Source organism: Bison bison, unplaced genomic scaffold, assembly GCF_000754665.1.
Source record: "Bison bison bison isolate TAMUID 2011002044 unplaced genomic scaffold, Bison_UMD1.0 scf7180017864042, whole genome shotgun sequence".
Lineage (NCBI taxonomy): Eukaryota > Metazoa > Chordata > Mammalia > Artiodactyla > Bovidae > Bison > Bison bison.
In genome coordinates, this window is record NW_011494614.1 from 1097955 (window position 1) to 1116052 (window position 18098).

Here is an 18098-nt window from a genome sequence, read left to right on the forward strand (position 1 = left end):
GTTCTTTTTTTTTTTTTTTTTAGCTCTTGTAATACTTTTTTCCTTCCTCTAAGCATCTGAATTTTACCACTTTATTTCCAGACTGTTACTCTCTGTTGCCCAAGTGCCTTGGTGTGGAATTACTCCACAAACGACCATAAGAGCGCGAACCCGGGCTCGCCCCTGGATCTGCTGCAGGTGGCCCCCTCCAGCCTCCCCATGCCGGGAGGAAACACGGCTTTCAACCAGCAGGTAGCCTTGCTGTTACGGTGCTTGGAGGGGTGTTTTCAGTCTTGAGCAGCATCACGGCACAGTGGGTCAAGCCTGGTTGCAGCAGCCTTGGATTCTTAGGGGCCCTCCTGTTTCTGTCTCCATCTCTCTGGGTGAAGAGGGAAGTCCATAGTCTCTGTGAACAGCAGAAGTTTATCATATTGTTCCTTTTCTTCTGAACATTTTGCTGGGTGGTTCTTGCAGAGCCTCCTGCCCCCTAGACGGTAATTATGGTGGTAGTTCTGATATAAGATCATGACACTCAGGGTTAGTATTAATATATCAGAGTCTGTGTGTTAGTAGAGTCATATACTATAGAGCTAGGAGTCTGGGTATTTAGTAACTGTTACATATTTTCATTAGGGCTGGGTTATTTGGTTCAAAGACTGAAGAAACTTGAACCACAGGACTGGGACAAATATTTAAAATAAAAGCTCTGTTTTTTTTCCTTTTAAACCAAGCAGTTTTCTTAGTAAAACATGATTAGTTGCTTTCAGACATAGAAGAGTGGCTCAAAGATGATATTTTAGAACTTTGACCTTTCTCTATGATATCCTGAAAATGTTTCACTTGTAAAGATTTTTTGGGTAAGCGTTTATTTTTGTGAGCATTTAGCACTGAACACTGGCATGGAGTCAGCACTTGTGAATTTTGAAACGCGCTTCTCGGGCAGCCGCCTGCCTTTCCTACAGTGCAGTCGAGACTGTGGTTCACTGTGGGGCGCTCTGCTTGCGTGGAAAAACCTGGCATGATTTAGACAGCTGCCGCGGCTTTCTAAGCAAAAGTTAATTAGAAGTGATTATCTTTCAGGTTCGGGCAAGGATTTATGAGGTAGAACAGCAGATAAAACAAAGAGGCCGTGCAGTGGAAGTTCGGTGGTCTTTTGACAAGTGCCAAGAGTCGACAGCAGGTACAGAACAGCAGAAGGAGGAGTGCTTTTGGATGTTGGACTTTATGCCATTTCTAATTCTTGCTACTCAGTCCTCAGTGTGAACAAGGATGCTTTTAGACAGAGTTCCCTACTGAGTTTTGGGGACATTCTTCGGTCTGTGCCCTTTAAATCTGGGCTGTCTAGAATGTCAGGTTTGATTTTGTTGGCAATTCTTTTATGCTGAGAATAATAATGTCTTAAAATTCCTTTTGTCCCACCTGATGATGACTTTGTAGTATGCTGCTCTGGCTTTGTTCGGCCTTTCTTAACTGCTTGCTTGCTTTCTGCATCTAGGGGTGACCATTAGTCGGGTTTTGCACACGTTGGAGGTATTGGATCGACACTGTTTTGACCGAACTGATTCCAGCAATTCAATGGAGACGCTTTATCATAAGATTTTCTGGGCAAACCAAAACAAAGACAACCAAGAGGTAGTTAATATTTTTTTCTTCTTTTCACCTTTAATTTTCTTAGCATATTTTCTTCTTTTTTATTCAGTTAATTCTGGCAATTAACTGAATTATACTTTTCTATGATGTGTACTATCTTGTAAGACAGCTGCACCCTGAAATCATTCTTTTGGACTAAAATTTCCTACCACTATTAAAATGAAGTGTCCATTGGCCTGGTCTAAGTATATTGGTTGGGAAGATTTTTTCTTAGCCTTTTTATCATCACACTTAACATTTTGGTGTTAGTGGAATATCCTTCATCTGATTGTACTTCATATAATGGTTTGGCTTTAATTTAGGGGGAATGTGTTTTGATATTTGGCATGTCAGAGAGCAGTGAATTAATTAATACTTGTGGTCATGGTCTTTGAAAAATCTGTAGACAGTTATTTAGACAAGATTCTTTACAGAATCGGAACCAATAGAGGAAATTATATATATATATATGTAAAAATATAAAGGCAAGAGAGATGTTTATGTTAATGAATTGGCTCACAGGATTGTAGGAGTTAACAAAACTGAAATGTGTGGGGCAGGCCAGCAGGCTGGAGACACAGGGAAGCTGTTTTTTTCTTTTCTCTTAAGGCCTTCAACTGATTGGATGAGGCCCACCCTCATTATGGAGGATAATCTGCTTTATTCTGAGTTTACTGATTTAAATGTTATTCACATAAAAAACAAAACAACAAAAAAAGAACACTGTCATAGCACTATCTAGACTGGAGTTTGACCAGGAAATTGGGAGCCGTAACTTAGGCAAGTTGACACATGAAATTAGCCATCACAGATAATTTTTATATTATGCTTTCAGTGTCTCATTATTGAACTACTCTAGTAACATAGACGTTTCAATAATATTTTCTCAACCTTATTTTGGGAGAAATAGAAGTTTTCTCTGCTTCTACATGCATGTAAAGCATGTATAGTATATCCAAGTTGTGGAAGCACTAGGAATTCAGTTTTAACACGTGGTGCCCATCTTGAAGGAACGTTCAATTTAATTTGATTGATTGAAATATAGTTGATTTATAGTTAGATTCAGGTATACAGCATAGTGATTCAGTATTTTTACACATTATACTCCATTTAAAGTTATTACAAAATAATGGCTATGTTTCCCTGTGCTATATACAAAGGAACACTATAGTTAACTGATCTTTGATTTTCATACTAGGCTTTAAGAATGTGTAGGTAGTAAGAAGGGATAAAACCAAAAACTTTTCCTTATCCTGCCTTTATGTTAACCTTTATCCTACATGTGATGTGAATTTGTTCCAGGTTACTCTTTTTATACTTTCCCAGGTGGCTCAGTGGTAAAGAATCTGCCTGCCAATGCAGGAAACACAGGAGACACGGATTCAGTCCCTGGATTGGGAAGATCCCTTGGAGAAGGAGATAGCAGCCCACTCCAGTATTCTTGCCTGGAGAATTCCATGGACAGAGGAGCCTGGTGGGCTACAGTCCATGGGGTTGCACAGAGTCAGATACAGCTGAGCACACATGCATGCCCTACCATTCTTTTTTTTTTTTAAAGTAATTTGCAAGTCAGTGCCTTGCTGCTCAAAAATAAGGTTCTCGACCGTGATGCCACGTCAGGATGTTAGGAGTGAGGTCTAGACCAGGTGTGTTTTCTGATTCATTGTGAGAGAGTCTCGGTAGAAACACCTCAGTATTTCTGTAGTGCACATTGATGGTACGTCTACCTAATTCTGCCTGTTGATGCAGGTATTGCTGTGTTCTTTTGGTGTGGTGACCTGAAAGTCTCTCTCCTTGTAATAAAGACTTTTTTTTTTTAGATAAAAGGCTTTAAGAGTACTAAGCTTTTTTAATACACATGCATGTGTGTGTGCTAAGTCCCTTCAGTCGTGTCCGACTCTTGCTGACCCTGTGGACTGTAGCCCGCCAGACTCCTCTGTCTGTGGGATCCTCTAGGCAAGAAGGCTGGAGTTGGTTGCCATGTCCTTCTCCAGGGGATCTTCCCGATCCAGGGATTGAACGTGCTTCTCTTACATCTCCTGCACAGTCGGGTGGGTTCTTTACCACCAGCGCTACTTTTGAATACGCAGAGGTGAGCTCTCTGCAAGGACAGTAGGGACACCCGGCGTTCAGAGTGTCCTTGTAGATTGCTGAGCTTCCTGCACTAAGTGTTGAGTCAGGACAGTGTGGTTCCTTGGAGCGAATTTGACCAAATCCTCCAGAGCCACTTCAGTTTTGTGGTTGGCCTGACATTTAACTTGCTAATGAATGAACTAACCTACTGCAGGATTCACCCAACCAAGCCAGCCTCTCAGGGAGAAAATATTGAGTGTCTTATCAAGGACAGAAATGCGGTCTGATGTTTTTGGGTAGTCACACTGTACTGTCTCACACACAGTTGCCACCAGAGTGGGTCGTTGAGATGAGCTATTGTGATAGGGGTGTGTGTGAGAGGAAGTTACTAGAACTTCTATTTAGATAACATTTAAAAAGACTTTACACTGTAAGCAACTCTGGTCTAAGTGTTATAACGAACATATAAAAATTATAAATATGTGTATATTGCGAGCATTTACTAAAAAAAGCAAAACGAAACAAAACCCAGCTGAGCTGAGCGGCTGTGTGAGAATTGTTTGGAGGTCGCTGCTCTAAGCTCTTGTCATTGTAGAGGAGTGACCATTCCACATCGGCTGTGGGGAAGTGTGTGCCGCTAGAGGGCGCCATATGCCTGGGGCTGTGCTGGAGTCACAGACTTCGTTGGAAGGAACGTCCATGCTACCCATTCAAGAGTGATGATAGTGAATGTTGACTCAACTCCAGAAAAATTTGCTGTGTGAGTGGTTGCTTTGTGGTTACTGAGCTGTTTTATGAGTAAGACGAAAACTGCATTTTAAATCCGTGATTCAGACTGGTCACCTTTTCTTAATAATCTATCAGAAAGAGTTAATTGGACAGATCCTTCTGAAATATTTATAACAAGAATTTTTACAATATGACTTTGGCATCTATTTGTGTGTGTATATCAAGGTATGTGTGTATATGCATGTAAACAACAGTGGTTCATCTCTGTTTCCTCTTCACTAGGGTTTACTGTTTTCTTGACTACTGAATTTTATTTATTTCTGAAATACATGTGTGAGCTGCAGAACTGTTCTATGTGACTTTGAGCAAGTTGCTTACAGGCAAGTTGCTTGTGCCTTAGGGCCCTTTCTTGCCTTGGCTAGAATACTTCCTTGCTCTATCTGTCTCTAAGAAGACATGAGCACTTTGCCTTAAAAAGTTGTTAGTGTTTACGCTAATAACATAATAGTCATTATCAGTATTGTATTGGAAGAACCAATGTGATGAAGCTGTAATTCTCTGATGAGTGGTACTTCTGTACAGTGGTGTGGTTAGGATTCAGAAACACAGCTCACTTCTTTAAAATACATTTCCCCTTTGCTGCTTTCATAATTTGTTTTAGGAGTTAGACAGTATGATAGGCGACAGAACAGCCGAGCAGCCTCTGCAGTTGCAGCCAGGCTGAGGTTCGTGCTTTCCCAAGTCGTGCGTAGGTAGGGGTGTCTTGGCCCCAGACTGCAGAACCACTTCCCCACATCTCTTTGGGAAATGTGAACTTTACCCCATGGATTCTCCTTTCTCTGGAACTGCTGATTACGGGAAATTCAGTTCTCTGCCTCTCGTGTTGGGCGAGGTGGGGTGGGGGCAGCTGTCCAGATGGCACACGAGTTCTGAGGTTCAGACCTGTGTGCACTCAGTCTCGGTATTCCGTGAAGGTCCATTGAAAGCAGTGATGTGTGGGATGAGGGCATTTGAGGCCTTAGTCCTGCCCCTATGGTCCCATAATGAGAGGAGGGCAGTGTCCCGTGGGGGCTGTGCTGGGCCGTGGGAAGCATTATTCCCTTACACACCCGCCCCCACACTGTCCCCCAGTTGCCTTGTCCCAGTGGCCCAGCCTCTGCTTCCGAGTTAGGGCCTAGGTGAAAACACAGAACCCAGAATCCTTGATGTTTACTTATTTTAGAGTGATGCTGCTTGGCTTTGCATTCAGTGTTGGTGTGAGGTTTTGTGGGCTGCCGTGGACAGGGCACCGAGAGGATGGGGCCAAGGTGACCGGGAGAGGGCCGCACTTTCTGAGGAGGGCGCCCTATCTCAGCTTCTGCTTGGTTGTACAGACCCACTGTCGCCTGATCACCCAGCCTTTCAGGAGAACCTGGATGTGAGAATTTGTACGTGAACTCTCCCAATCGTCTATCACTCTGCCAGCCAAGCAGGATGTCTTTGTGGTTATGATGCTATTTTATGAGTAAGATGAAAACTACATTTTAAGTCCTTAATTCAGATTGGTCACCTTTTCTGAGTAATCTATCAGAAAGAGTCACTGGACAGATCCTTCTGAAATATTTATGACAGTTTTTTGCAGTATGGCTTCTGCGTCTGTGTGTGTCGGGGGAGCTGTGTTTGCTCAGATGCCTGTCACCTTCCAGGCCCTGCTACTTGTTTTATGCAACACTTACTCACATACTTGCCTGTTCAGTGTTTCAGAACCATTTCTGCTCTGCCTGCTGGATGCAGAGAAGACTAATAACCACACGAGGAGGTTGCCATAGGGGCTGTGGGGACCTCCTGAGGATTCCAAGCCCTGACAGCCTGTCACACGAGACCTGCAGGCAGGAGTCACATTGCTGACCTTACCCCTGAGCAGCAGGGTGGGAGGGCCCCACTCCCCCTTCCAGGGCCCCCAGATCACTTCCTTTCTTGTGACTTCTCCCCTGGTTTCTGCTGGCTGTCATGGGGGAGGGCGGGAAGCAGCTGTGTCTCTGGGTGCCCCGAGGACGTGGATAGAAGGGAAAGTCAAAAGGAGGCAGGAAGAGCGGCCTTTCACTTCTCTATCTGGGGCTGGAGGAAGCCGCCTCTCCCCTAAGTAACGCGAAGGCCGGATGGCACTGGCTGGTGGACGCACATTCCTCTTCTCTGCTGTTAAATCCAAATGGATGTATTTAGTGTTTGTATTTATTTTCTATCCAGGCTGTTTACAGAGCTCTCCCTGGGCAGGTGTGATGAGTTCACACGGGTTTTTTTGAATGGAGAGTCCAGAGCAGGCCTTCCTTCAGCTCTCGTCCAGGCCTCCGGGGCCAGTCTGGCTCCGCATCAGTGTGGCTGCAGGACTCTGCCCACATGGTCCACAGGGCCAAAGCCCCGTGTCTGTTCTGTCCCAGCTGTGCTTGTTCCGTGTCTCCTCCTGCAAGTGCAGGGCTCTGCAGGCCCAGGGCAGCATTCCTCCTGCTCAGCAGCATGTCATCAGCCTTGAGCACCGTGCCGGAGCCGGCAAGCCCTTGGGAGACATTTACTGAGTCGGTGTTTTGGGTGCTTGTAAATAAGCTGCTAGGACTGTGAACTGGAAGCAGCCACCCCTCTGAAGGCTTTGGCTTAGGTGGGCGGGTGTGAGGGCAACCAAGAGCTATGTAGTATGTCAGGTTTGCCAGGGATTCAGGCACGAGAGGTCGTGTAGAGGCACAGATGGCAGGGTGCAGGCAGGACAGCTCTCCACCGCGAGGCAGAGGCAGAGGGGCAGTGCATTTCCTTGGTGGCATCGCAGACAATTCACCTACCTTGATGAGTCTCAGTTCTTTGTTTGTGAAATGGGTATTCTGTCTGCTGATGATGGGAAAATTGCACAAAACTGTATGGATGAAACATTTCAATATTTTATAGCTTCTAGACAGGTACTCAATAAATGCCAGCTGCTGTCCTGACCGATGGATTTAGGGAGGCAGTGAAAGACTCCAGAGAGATGGAAGCAATGTGATCCCTTGGGACCTCTGTAGGTGTGCATGCATGCATGCACACACACGCACCTTTCTACCCATCTCATGCACACACACACACCCACTCATCTCTCACACACACCCTTCTACCCATCACATGCACGCACACACCCCTTTACCCATCTCACACGCACATACACACCCCTCTCTACCCATCTCATGCATGCACACATATACCTCTCTGCCCATCTCTCACACACACACCCCTCTACCCATCTTATGCACACTTGCACACACACACCTACACACCCACACATCTCTGCCCATCTCACAATTCACCAGTCCATAAAGCACAGCCTAGACCTGTCAGCCTTTTTCACGGTCTTGGATTCTCACAGAGGCTTTACCCTCTGTAGGGAACCAGTTGGACAGAATCAGCTCTCCTCCCTGTGTCTGAGTACTGTGTTATAAGAGAGGTATGCTCATTTCAGTGCTTAGGATTTTTTTTTTTAATGTTGTTGAAGAAAAAGTCACCTTTTAAAGACCAAGAATCAAGACTTATATGTGCAACTTACTTGGTCACTTGTATCTGACTCTGCGACTCCAGGGACTTTATGTAGCCAAGCAGGCTCCTCGGTCCCTGGGATTCTCCAGGCAAGAATTCTAGGGTGGATTGTCATTTCCTTCTCCAGGGGATCTTCCTGGGGATCTCCTGCACTGGCAGGTAGATTCTTTACCACTGTACCACCTGGGAGCCCTGTACTCAAGATAGAGGTCAAATGAGGCAAAAGTCAAGCAAACTAGGAAAATATCACACGTCTGGCTCCCATTAAGGTGCCCAGTGCTGAGCTGTTAGGACACTTGTCAGTGCTGCTCATGGCCCAACTGGAGCTTGTTGAGCCTCAGAAGTTAGCCATCTTCCTACTGGATGCCCAGCGGAAGCATTGCTAATGTTTTACAGCTGCCGTTTTCTTCTTCCTTAAACTAAGTCTATTAGGTAACGAGCATAACATACTTAGGGGGGAAGTGGTGTGTCCAGACACGTGGACTTTGCTGTTACTGAATCCATTTAGACTGGGGTGGGCCTCTCAGTTTTTCTTTTTTCTTCTAACTTTTCTTGAATACTTTTTTGGCACTAGGCACCGCTGTAAGAAATTTTCCCTGGCCAACTGTTAAAAAACTGTTTGTTTTTTAATTTTCTACTTTACAGATGCAGGAACCAAAGCTTAAGAGGATGAGTAAATAGTCTAAGCTCGCACCCAACTCACTGGTGGGCAAACAGGGGCTGGAGCCCTAAATGGTTCCGAACAGCCTTCTTAACTAGTATGTTCTCTTTCTTGTGTTCTTTCTCTTTGTTTCTTAAAGATTTTTTGGTAGACATGTTCATTTGTGTTATATAGATCTATTTTAAATTGTTTGTTTGTTGGGTGCACTGGGTATTTGTTGCTGCGTGCAGGCTTTCTCTAGTTGTGGCAAGCAGGCTTCTCATTGCAGTGGCCTCTCGTTGCAGAGGACAGGCTCGGGTGTGCGGCCTTTTGTAGCTGCAGCTTGCAGGCTCAGTAGCTGTGGTGCACGGGCTTAGTTGCTCTGCAGCGTGTGGAATCTTCCTAAACCAGGATTTGAACCTATGTCCCCTGCATTGGCAGGTGGCCTCCCAAGTAATTTGTCCCACTGTTTTCTGGACCACCAAGAAAATTTGAGCGTTGCTTCTTTTAAAAAACCCGTTTCATTTCAGGTAACTGTAGCTGAACACACATGCGTCAGATGTAATTTTGGGAAAAGGAGGGAAAAACTTTTGTAATTGTCATGAACAGTTTCCATATTGATATGGGCATATTGGTTTGTGGGAATATCCTCTAACTGATTTTAAAAGCTTGGCAATTTTAACATAGTATTTACCTTAGACAGTCCTTCAAGTTGAAAAATTTGGCCTTTGTAGGGTATCACAACTATGAGGCCAGTTCAGATGTGGATGTGGATCCTGGCTTCGCTATAGAGTAGTTGGATGGCCCCAGCCTGGTTACTGGGCAGCCCACTCCAGTATTCTTGCCTGGAGAATCCCATGGACAGAGGAGCCTGGCAGGCTACAGTCCATAGGGTTGCAAAGACTTGGACACGACGGACGTAACTTAGCACATAGCAAGCAGTGTCGCTGTCTTTGTACACTGGCCTTAGTAATCGACTCCACTTCACATGCTGGCATATGGTTAGCACTTAGCAAATGCCACTTGTTATGTTCTTAACTGGGCAACTTTAGTTGTCAAGTGAGTTGAACCTAGCACTGTGTTTTAGAAATTTACATTTCCCTTCTTATCTGTAGGTTTCTTTCATTCATCATAAGAGGCAAGCAGTAAAGTTTATTGTACCATATGGTGACAACTTTTGGAAATAAGCCTACTGTTTCACTTATTTTCAGTTTGAGAGATGTGGCACTTTTCAAGGACCGGGAGTGATTTACTTTGTGATTCTAATGCATCTCAAATGACTGCTGTTGTGTCATTTCGTATTTCCCCAAACAGTTTTCTTTATTCATTTTATTATTTAAATGATGATGATTTAACTGAGGGATGACAAATTAATGACAGTTGACTTAAATACTCAGAGCAATTGTTTTAATTTTCTTATCTACTTCCTATCTTCTCAGAACTCGGAGTAGTACTCTTTTTAACTGCTGCTTGAAAGAAAACAAAGGGAAGTCATTTTTTTGCTTTTGTGGTATATGTTTTTTTCCTTAGATGTCACAGGACCTAAGACTATCAACATTGATTCTAAGGATGTGAAACCAAGAAAAACTTTTTCTGCTCAAAAATCAGCTGTCCCAAATATCTTTTGGAAATGTACATATGGAAATGCTCATAGAAAACAGAAAGATTTTTAAAAAAATGAATACTACTTATACTTAAATAATACATCTTCTGAGTGTGTGGTTAATAATCTTTATATGGTGATTCTGTTAGAAATACTACTTGTGACTGTGTACAACAGACTTATGTTCTGTTAGCATTTGAGACCAGTTTTTACCTTATGTAACTCTTGAAATTCATCCAGATCTCCATACATGTGCCTCAGGTTGCAAACCATGTGACTTGCTAATATCATTACGTATTATTATCATTACGTACCATATTATTTATTGGTGCTGTAATGTGAATTATGTTTTTGTCCAGAGACGACCATTTTGTTTAATGTTGACTAAGAGTGATTAATTACATTTATAAACATGCCCTTTTAGTCTCAGATTAAAAAGCTATTAAAGAGCTTTATTCAGTATCTGATCTCAAGTGCTTTTTGTTTGCTGTTGCTTACAGTAATGAGTCATTGATTTTTCCTATCCTTTTTATGGTACTGTTTTATAATGTAGTATGTTAAGAGATTTTTTTTTTGTTTGTTTTAAAATAGTCTTACCAGGTACCTTGTAATTACTGAAGGAAGCCTGCCTCTCAGATGTAGTTGCCAGTTTTTTCCTTTTTTGTTAAAGAATAGACTTGTGGTTAGTTTTTAGAGATTATTAGATTATTGAGTGATTGAGTAAGAAACAATTAAACTTAATCTATTTAGTCTGTGTCCGCCCTCTCCAAGGAAAGAAAAAAGTGTATCAAGTCCCCCTTATGACATTTGGAGTATCTTTATTACAGATGTAGGTAACAGCATTAATGATGGTTGCAGCAAGATTAATAATGATTTTAGTTTATTTGTTTATGGCTGCACTAGGTCTTCATGGCCTTGTACCGGCTTTTTCTCGTTCTGACGAGCAGGGGCTATTCTCTAGCTGGGGCGTGTGAGCTTCTCATCGTGGTGGTTCCTCTTGTGGCAGAACTTGGACTCTAGGGTTCTCTGGACCTTAGCAGTTGCCGTGCATGGGCTTCGTTGCCCTGTGGCTGTGGGACTAGGGATCTGACCTGTGTCCCTTACGTTGACAGGTGGAGTCTTAACCACTAGACCACCAGGGAAGTTCCTAAATTTTAGTATTTTGCCCCTAGGAGTGGGGCCCATGCTTATGAGGCCAGATGGACAGTGCTGTTAGCTGAAGGGTCTTGTTGTTGTTCAGCTGCTAAGTCATGTTTGACTCTTGGTGACCCCATGGACTGCAACATGTCAGGCTTCCCTGTCCTTCACCATCTCCCAGAGTTTGCTCAGACTCATGTACATTTGATTCAGTGATGCTATCTAACCATCTCATCCTCTGTTGTCCCCTTCTTCTGCTGCCCTCAATCTTTCCCAGCATCAGAGTCTTTTCCAATGAGTTAGCTCTTTGCATCAGATTGGAGCTTCAGCATCAGTCCTTTCAATGAATATTCAGAATTGATTTCTTTTAGGATAGACAGGTTTGATCTCCTTGCTGTCCAAGGGACTCCCAAGAGTCTTCTTTAGCACCACAATTCGAAAGCATCAATTCTTTGGTGCTCAGCCTTCTTTATGGTCCAACTCTCACAACTATACATGACTACTGGAAAAACCATAGCTTTGACTATACAGACCTTTGTTGGCAAAGTATTGTCTCTGCTTTTTAATTATCTGTCAAGGTTTGTCATAGCTTTTCTTCCAAGGAACAGCTGTCATTTAATTTCATGACTGCAGTCACTGTCCATAGTGATTTTGGAGACCAAGAAAATAAAATCTGTCACTGTTTCCACTTTTTATCCATCTAGTTGCCACGAAATGATGGGACCAGATGCCATGATCTTCGTTTTTGGAATGTTGAGTTTTAAGCCAGCTTTTCACTCTCCTCTTTCACCCTCATTAAGAAGCTCTTTAGTTCCTCTTCACTTTCTGCCATTAGAGTGGTATCCTCTGCATACCTTAGGCTGTTGATACTTCTCCCAGCAATCTTAATTCCAGCTTGTGCTTCATCCAGCTTGGCATTTTGCATGATGTACTCTGCATATAAATTAAGTAAGAAGGGTGACAACATATGACCTTGACATACTCCTTTTCCAATTTTGAACCAGTCTGTTGTTCCATGTCTGGTTCTAACTGTTGCTTCTTGACCTGCATACAGGTTTCTCAGGAGGCAGGTAAAGTGGTCTGGTAGTGCCATCTCTTTTTTAATAAATTTTCCACAGGTTATTGTGATTCACACAGTCAAAAGCTTTAGCATAGTTAATAAAATAGAAATAGATGTTTTTTTGGAATTCTCTTGCTTTCTCTATGATCCAGTGGATGTTGGCAGTTTGAGCCCTGGTTTTTCTGCCTTTTGTAAATCCAGCTTGTACATCTGGAATTTCTTGGTTTATGTACTATTGAAGCCTGGCTTGGAGAATTTTGAGCCTTACTTTGCTAGCATGTGAAATGAGCAAAATTGTACAGTAGTTTGAACATTCTTTGGTATTGTCTTTCATTTGGATTGGAATGAAAACTGACCTTTTTCCATCCTGTGGACACTGGAGTTTTCCAAATTTGCTGACATACTGAGTGTAGCACTTTTAACAGCAGCATCTTTTAGAATTTGGAATACCTCAGCTAGAATTCTATCACCTCCACTAGCTTTGTTTGTAGTAATGCTTCCTAAGGTCCTCTTGACTTCACACTCCAGGATGTCTGGCTCTAGGTGAGTGACCACACCATCGTGGTTATCTGGGTCATTAAGACCTTTCTTGTATACTTCTTCTTTTATACTTGCCATCTCTTTTTAATCTCTTCTGCTTCTGTTACGCCCTTATCTGTTTCTGTTCTTTATTGTGCCTGTCCTTACATGAAATATTCCCTTGGTATCTCCAATCTTCTTGAAGCGATCTCTAGTCTTTCCCATTTTATCGTTTCCTCTATTTCTTTGCATTGTTCATGTAAGAAGGTTTTCTTATTTCTCCTTGCTCTTCTCTGGAACTCTGCATTCAGTTGGGTAAGGATCTTACTGATTTTGGAATTTTGGGTCAGTGCTCTCTCATTTGTTTTCTTTATGGAAGTTATTTCTTCTTGTGATTTCTATACAGATAATACATGAAGACATTCTTGATATCAAGAAGTCCCTTTCAGCCCACAGCTCGGTTTCGTCTCCCACTCTTTTGCCCAGACGGGGGCATTTTGGCATGTGTCCCCACTGTGGAGACAGATAGCTTAGATTTGACTCTTAGGTCTGTGACCTATTAATAGCATCTTTAAGACATTTAATAAGTTACTTAGCCTTTGGCCGCGGTTTACTCAACAATCATGGGGTTGTTGTGAAAGTATCAGAGCAGAGCAGACTGTATAACAAATACTCATTACATACAGCAGCTGAAACAACTGTGTGTGTTGGTGCATATCCCTTGGATACTTTGCTTTACGTTTATGTACTCGTATATGAGCACTTAACAACTACAGGAGGTTCAGTTCAGTTCAGTTGCTCAGTCGTGTCTGACTCTTTGCAACTCCATGAATCACAGCACGCCAGGCCTCCCTGTCCGTCACCAAGTCTCAGAGTTCACTCAAACTCATGTCCATCGAGTTGGTGATGCCATCCAGCCATCTCATCCTCTGTCGTCCCCCTCTCCTCCTGCCCCCAATCCCTCCCAGCATCAGGGTCTTTTCCAATGAGTCAGCTCTTCGCGTGAGGTGGCCAAAGTATTGGAGTTTCTCTTTAGCATCATTCCTTCCAACGAACACCCAGGACTGGTCTCCTTTAGGATGGACTGGTTGGATCTCCTTGCAGTCCAAGGGACTCTCAAGAGTCTTCTCCAACACCACAGTTCTTTGGCACTCAGCTTTCTTTATAGTCCATCTCTCACATTGAAAGGTTATTGTTGAATCACGCGAAGACACCGGGATTCTTGGCCCCTGGAGGAGAAGAATTCAATCCGGGGCCAGAGACGAGGCTTGATCACTCAGAGCTTTTGTGTAATAAAGTTTTATTAAAGTAAAAAGGAGATAGAGAAAGCTTCTGACATAGGCATCAGAAGGGGGCAGAAAGAGTACCCGCTTGCTAGTGTTAACAGTGAGGTTATATAATCCAAAGAATGTCTGGAGGTTGTAAAGACCTCATCAGACCTACTCCCACAGTTTACATTTTAAGATAACACTGTCCTCAGGCAAGATACGTCCTTGTAAAGACCAGGTCTACTCCCATAATTAACATTTTAAGATAACAGAAGGTTGAATCCAAAGACTGTCCTTAGGCAGGATACATTATTGTTATATAATCCTAAGGAATGTGGAGAAAGAAAAAAAGTTTGTCCTTTCTTCCTCCTTGAGAATTCCAGACCCCTCTCTCCTTGGGGACCCCTAGACTCCCTATCAACCTGCCTAGGAAACGACTCTCTCAACATCCATACATGACCACTGGAAAAACCGTAGCCACTGGTTCTGCGCCGTTGCATTCCTTCTCTAACACATGCTAGATGAGATGATTGTACAAGGCAGGGATCTGTCTTTTCCATTTTCAGTATCTACTGCAGCCCCTGGCACACAGTAGATTCAATAGATATTGTTAATCAAACAGTAAAAGCAAGGCAGGCTTCCCTGGCTGCTCAGATGGTAAAGAATGTGCCTGCAGTGCAGGAGACCTGGGTTCAATCCCTGGGTTGGAAAGATAGCAGGTGGATTCTTTACCACTGAGCCACCAGGAAAGCCCTCTTGACCCCTTAGTTTGGTGCTTTTTCTCTGACTGTAACTTTATGAGTCATGGCTCAGTTTCTCCATGTCTCTCTCCTGGTCTTGTGTATCCCATTTGCCTGTGTGTAGTTACAGGCTAGGAGGTACGTGCTGTGGATTTTGTCATCGTCATACTATCTGTCAAAGTACCAATATGAAAAGTTCTCTGTTACTTGAAGACTCCAACTCTGGCTTATAGTGTTTGGGATGATGAAGTACTTTTCTTGAATGGTGCAGAGGTGTGTTTTTCTTTCCTAATGGGTATTTAAAGCCAGCAGCCATGAAGCTGTGTTGTGAAAGATACGTATCACATGGAAATAAATATTTTTGCACAGGGCAACAGACTACTGTGATGCTGGAAGCACCGAGGGTGGGCGGGAAAGCCCAGAGAAGCTTGGAGCCATGGTGCACCTGGGGGAGGGTCGAGATGACCTTCCACGTTGTTTTAATACCGTGTTTTTCTACCACCGGTGTGATGGAAAAACCCAAATCATCTTTTTGGCCAACCCAGTAGTTTATTGGCCTTCTCTGGTGACCCAGAGGTATAGAATCTGTCTGTCAATGGAGGAGACAGAAGAGATGCAGGTTTGATCCCTGGGTTGGGAAGATCCCCTGGAGGAGGGCATGGCAACCCACTCTAGTATTCTTGCCTGGAGAATTCCATGAATAGAGGAGCCTGGCTGGCTACAGTCCATGGGGTTGAAATGAGTTGGACTCAGTTGAAACGAGTCCAGATAACCTCAGATATGCAGATGACACCACTCTTATGGTAGAAAGTGAAGAAGAACTAAAGAGCTTCTTGATGAAAGTGAAAGAGGAGAGTGAAAAATTTGGCTTAAAGCTCAACATTCGGAAAACGAAGATCATGGCATCTGGTCCCATCACTTCATGGCAATTAGATGGGGAAACAATGGAAACAGTGACAGACTTTATTTTCTTGGGCTCCAAAATCACTGCAGATGGTGATTGCAGCCATGAAATTAAAAGACACTTGCTCCTTGGAAGAAAAGTTATAACCAAGCTAAACTGCATATTAAAAAGCAGAAACACTACTTTGCCAACAAAGGTCCGTCTAGTTCAAAGGTATGGTTTTTCTAGTGGTCATGTATGGATGTGAGAGTTGGGTGATAAAGAAAGCTGAGTGCCGAAGAATTGATGCTTTTGAACTGTGGTGTTGGAGAAGACTCTTGAGAGTCCCTTGGACAGCAAGGAGATCCAACCAGTCCATTCTAAAGGAGATCAGTCCTGAATATTCATTGGAAGGACTGATGCTGAAGCTGTAACTCCAATACTTTGGCCACCTGAAGTGAAGAACTGACTCATTTGAAAGACCCTGATGCTGGGAAAGATTGAAGGTGGGAGGAGAAGGGGATGACAGAGGATGAGATGGTTGGATGGCATCACCGAATTAATGGGCATGAATTTGAGTAAACTCTGGAGTTGGTGATGGACAGGGAGGCCTGGCGTGCTGTAGTCCATGGGGTCGCAAGGAGTTGGACATGACTGAGCGACTGAACTGAACTGTGCTGAGGCCTTTTATCATGCAGATATCTTTCACAAGACTGAGCAGAGAGCAGTGCATGTTGTCAGTCCCTGGTAGAGTGATTTTTTTTTTCCTTGTGTTCAAAGAATTGCCCCAAGTCTTCACTACCTATCAAAGACCCAAATCCAGACCGTCACACTGAAGATGAGTGGGTGAGGCACTATAATTAATACCTGGTTTCATGAACTACTTGAGGCAGGTGAAGGGGCAGTACCCCCAGAAGAAGCAGGAGTGCTGTTCCCAGAAGAAGGAGAGGGTGGTGGGTGGGCCGAGCTTGCACCTCGTCTGAGGTCTGAGAACTTCCCTTCTTTCGAGGCAGCAGCAGTAGTCGTGTACCTCTGACTTCCTATTTCCTGTGTTCCGTTGCAAGCCTGTCTTATCTGTCTTTCCTATTTATGCATCTTTACTTAGATATTGAAATATTACTCTTTGCCGCAGAAAAATAAAAACAAAGCAAACATCACAAAAGTTCCGCTAGTTCCACTGCTGAAAGCAGTTCTCTGACTTCTGAACCATCTGTGTGGATCTTTCTCTTCCTCTCAGGTCACCTGGTTTTCTCTGATTTGATCCATTAGGTGCCCCTTTCAAACTCTGGAGGGAAAGTTTGTCAATCTGGGGAGCTGGGAGGGGGAAGTGTCTTGGTATTATGCTTCATGGTTGTCTGGAAGACTCAATTGTTTTTACTTTAAGATAATTTCCTTGGGCTGTATTCTTGAGATTGACTGATTGCGAACATTTTAAAGACTCTTGTTTCATAGTAGAAATTAAGTCCAAAAAGAAAATAACCAGTTTTTATTCGTACAGAGTAATACATGAGACTGTTAATATCTGATGCCTAGAAGGCCTGGTGGCAATACATATTTATTGATGAATTAGTAAGTAAATGAATTAATGAGGCTACTACCTATTTTGTGGTACTCTTTGGTGAGTTATCATTAAACTCTTTTTCTTAGGTTTTTAATCTTGTTTATTGTAGCCTTCCTATAATTGCCATTTAATCAGAAGTCCTCTGCCCCTGTAATTCTTTGAAGCTCCACATTACTTTTTTTTTTTTAAAAATTGACTTATAGTTCCTTTACAATGGAGTGCTTCTACTGTACAGCAAAGTGAATAGCTATACCCCACTTTTTGGGTGTCTGTCCCATTTCAGTCACCAGAGAACATTACTTTGCATAGATTTCTCTGTGCTTTGAGTAGATTCTCATTAGTTAATCTATTTTATACATAATATCAGTACTATATGTGCAAGTCAATGGTAGCTTCTCAGTTGATCCAATCCCCTTGGTGTCCATGTATTTGTTCTCTAGGTTTGTGTCTCTGTTTCTGCTTTGCAAATAAAATCATCCAGAGAAAAACATAATTGGAAAAAACACGCACCCCAGTGTTCAACACTACTTGCTTCTGCTGTAACAAGTTATCAAAAGTTTAGTGGCTTAAAACAGCACAAACTTGCCCTTTTATGGTTCTGGAGGTTATGATCTTGAAAGAAAGTGTTAGTAGCTCAGATGTGTCTGACTCTTTGTGACACTATGGACTGTACAGTCCATGGAATTCTCCAGGCCAGAATACTGGAGTGTGTAGCTTTTCCCTTCTCCAGGGATCTTCCCAGCCCA

At 43.1% G+C, this 18098-nt stretch overlaps 1 protein-coding gene across 8 annotated transcripts in view; it reads left to right on the forward strand.

The window, feature by feature from the left end:
• MED12L (mediator complex subunit 12-like) overlaps positions 1–18098 on the forward strand; it is a 368195-nt gene that overhangs the window by 83352 nt on the left and 266745 nt on the right. For 7 of the 8 annotated variants that reach the window (XM_010835383.1, XM_010835387.1, XM_010835384.1 and 4 more), the window contains 3 exons: positions 82–231; positions 1060–1159; positions 1475–1611. In XM_010835383.1, coding sequence (XP_010833685.1) covers positions 82–231; positions 1060–1159; positions 1475–1611 — 387 coding nt within the window. The remainder of the gene's footprint in view (positions 1–81; positions 232–1059; positions 1160–1474; positions 1612–18098) is intronic. The other variant, XM_010835386.1, reaches the window with a different exon arrangement.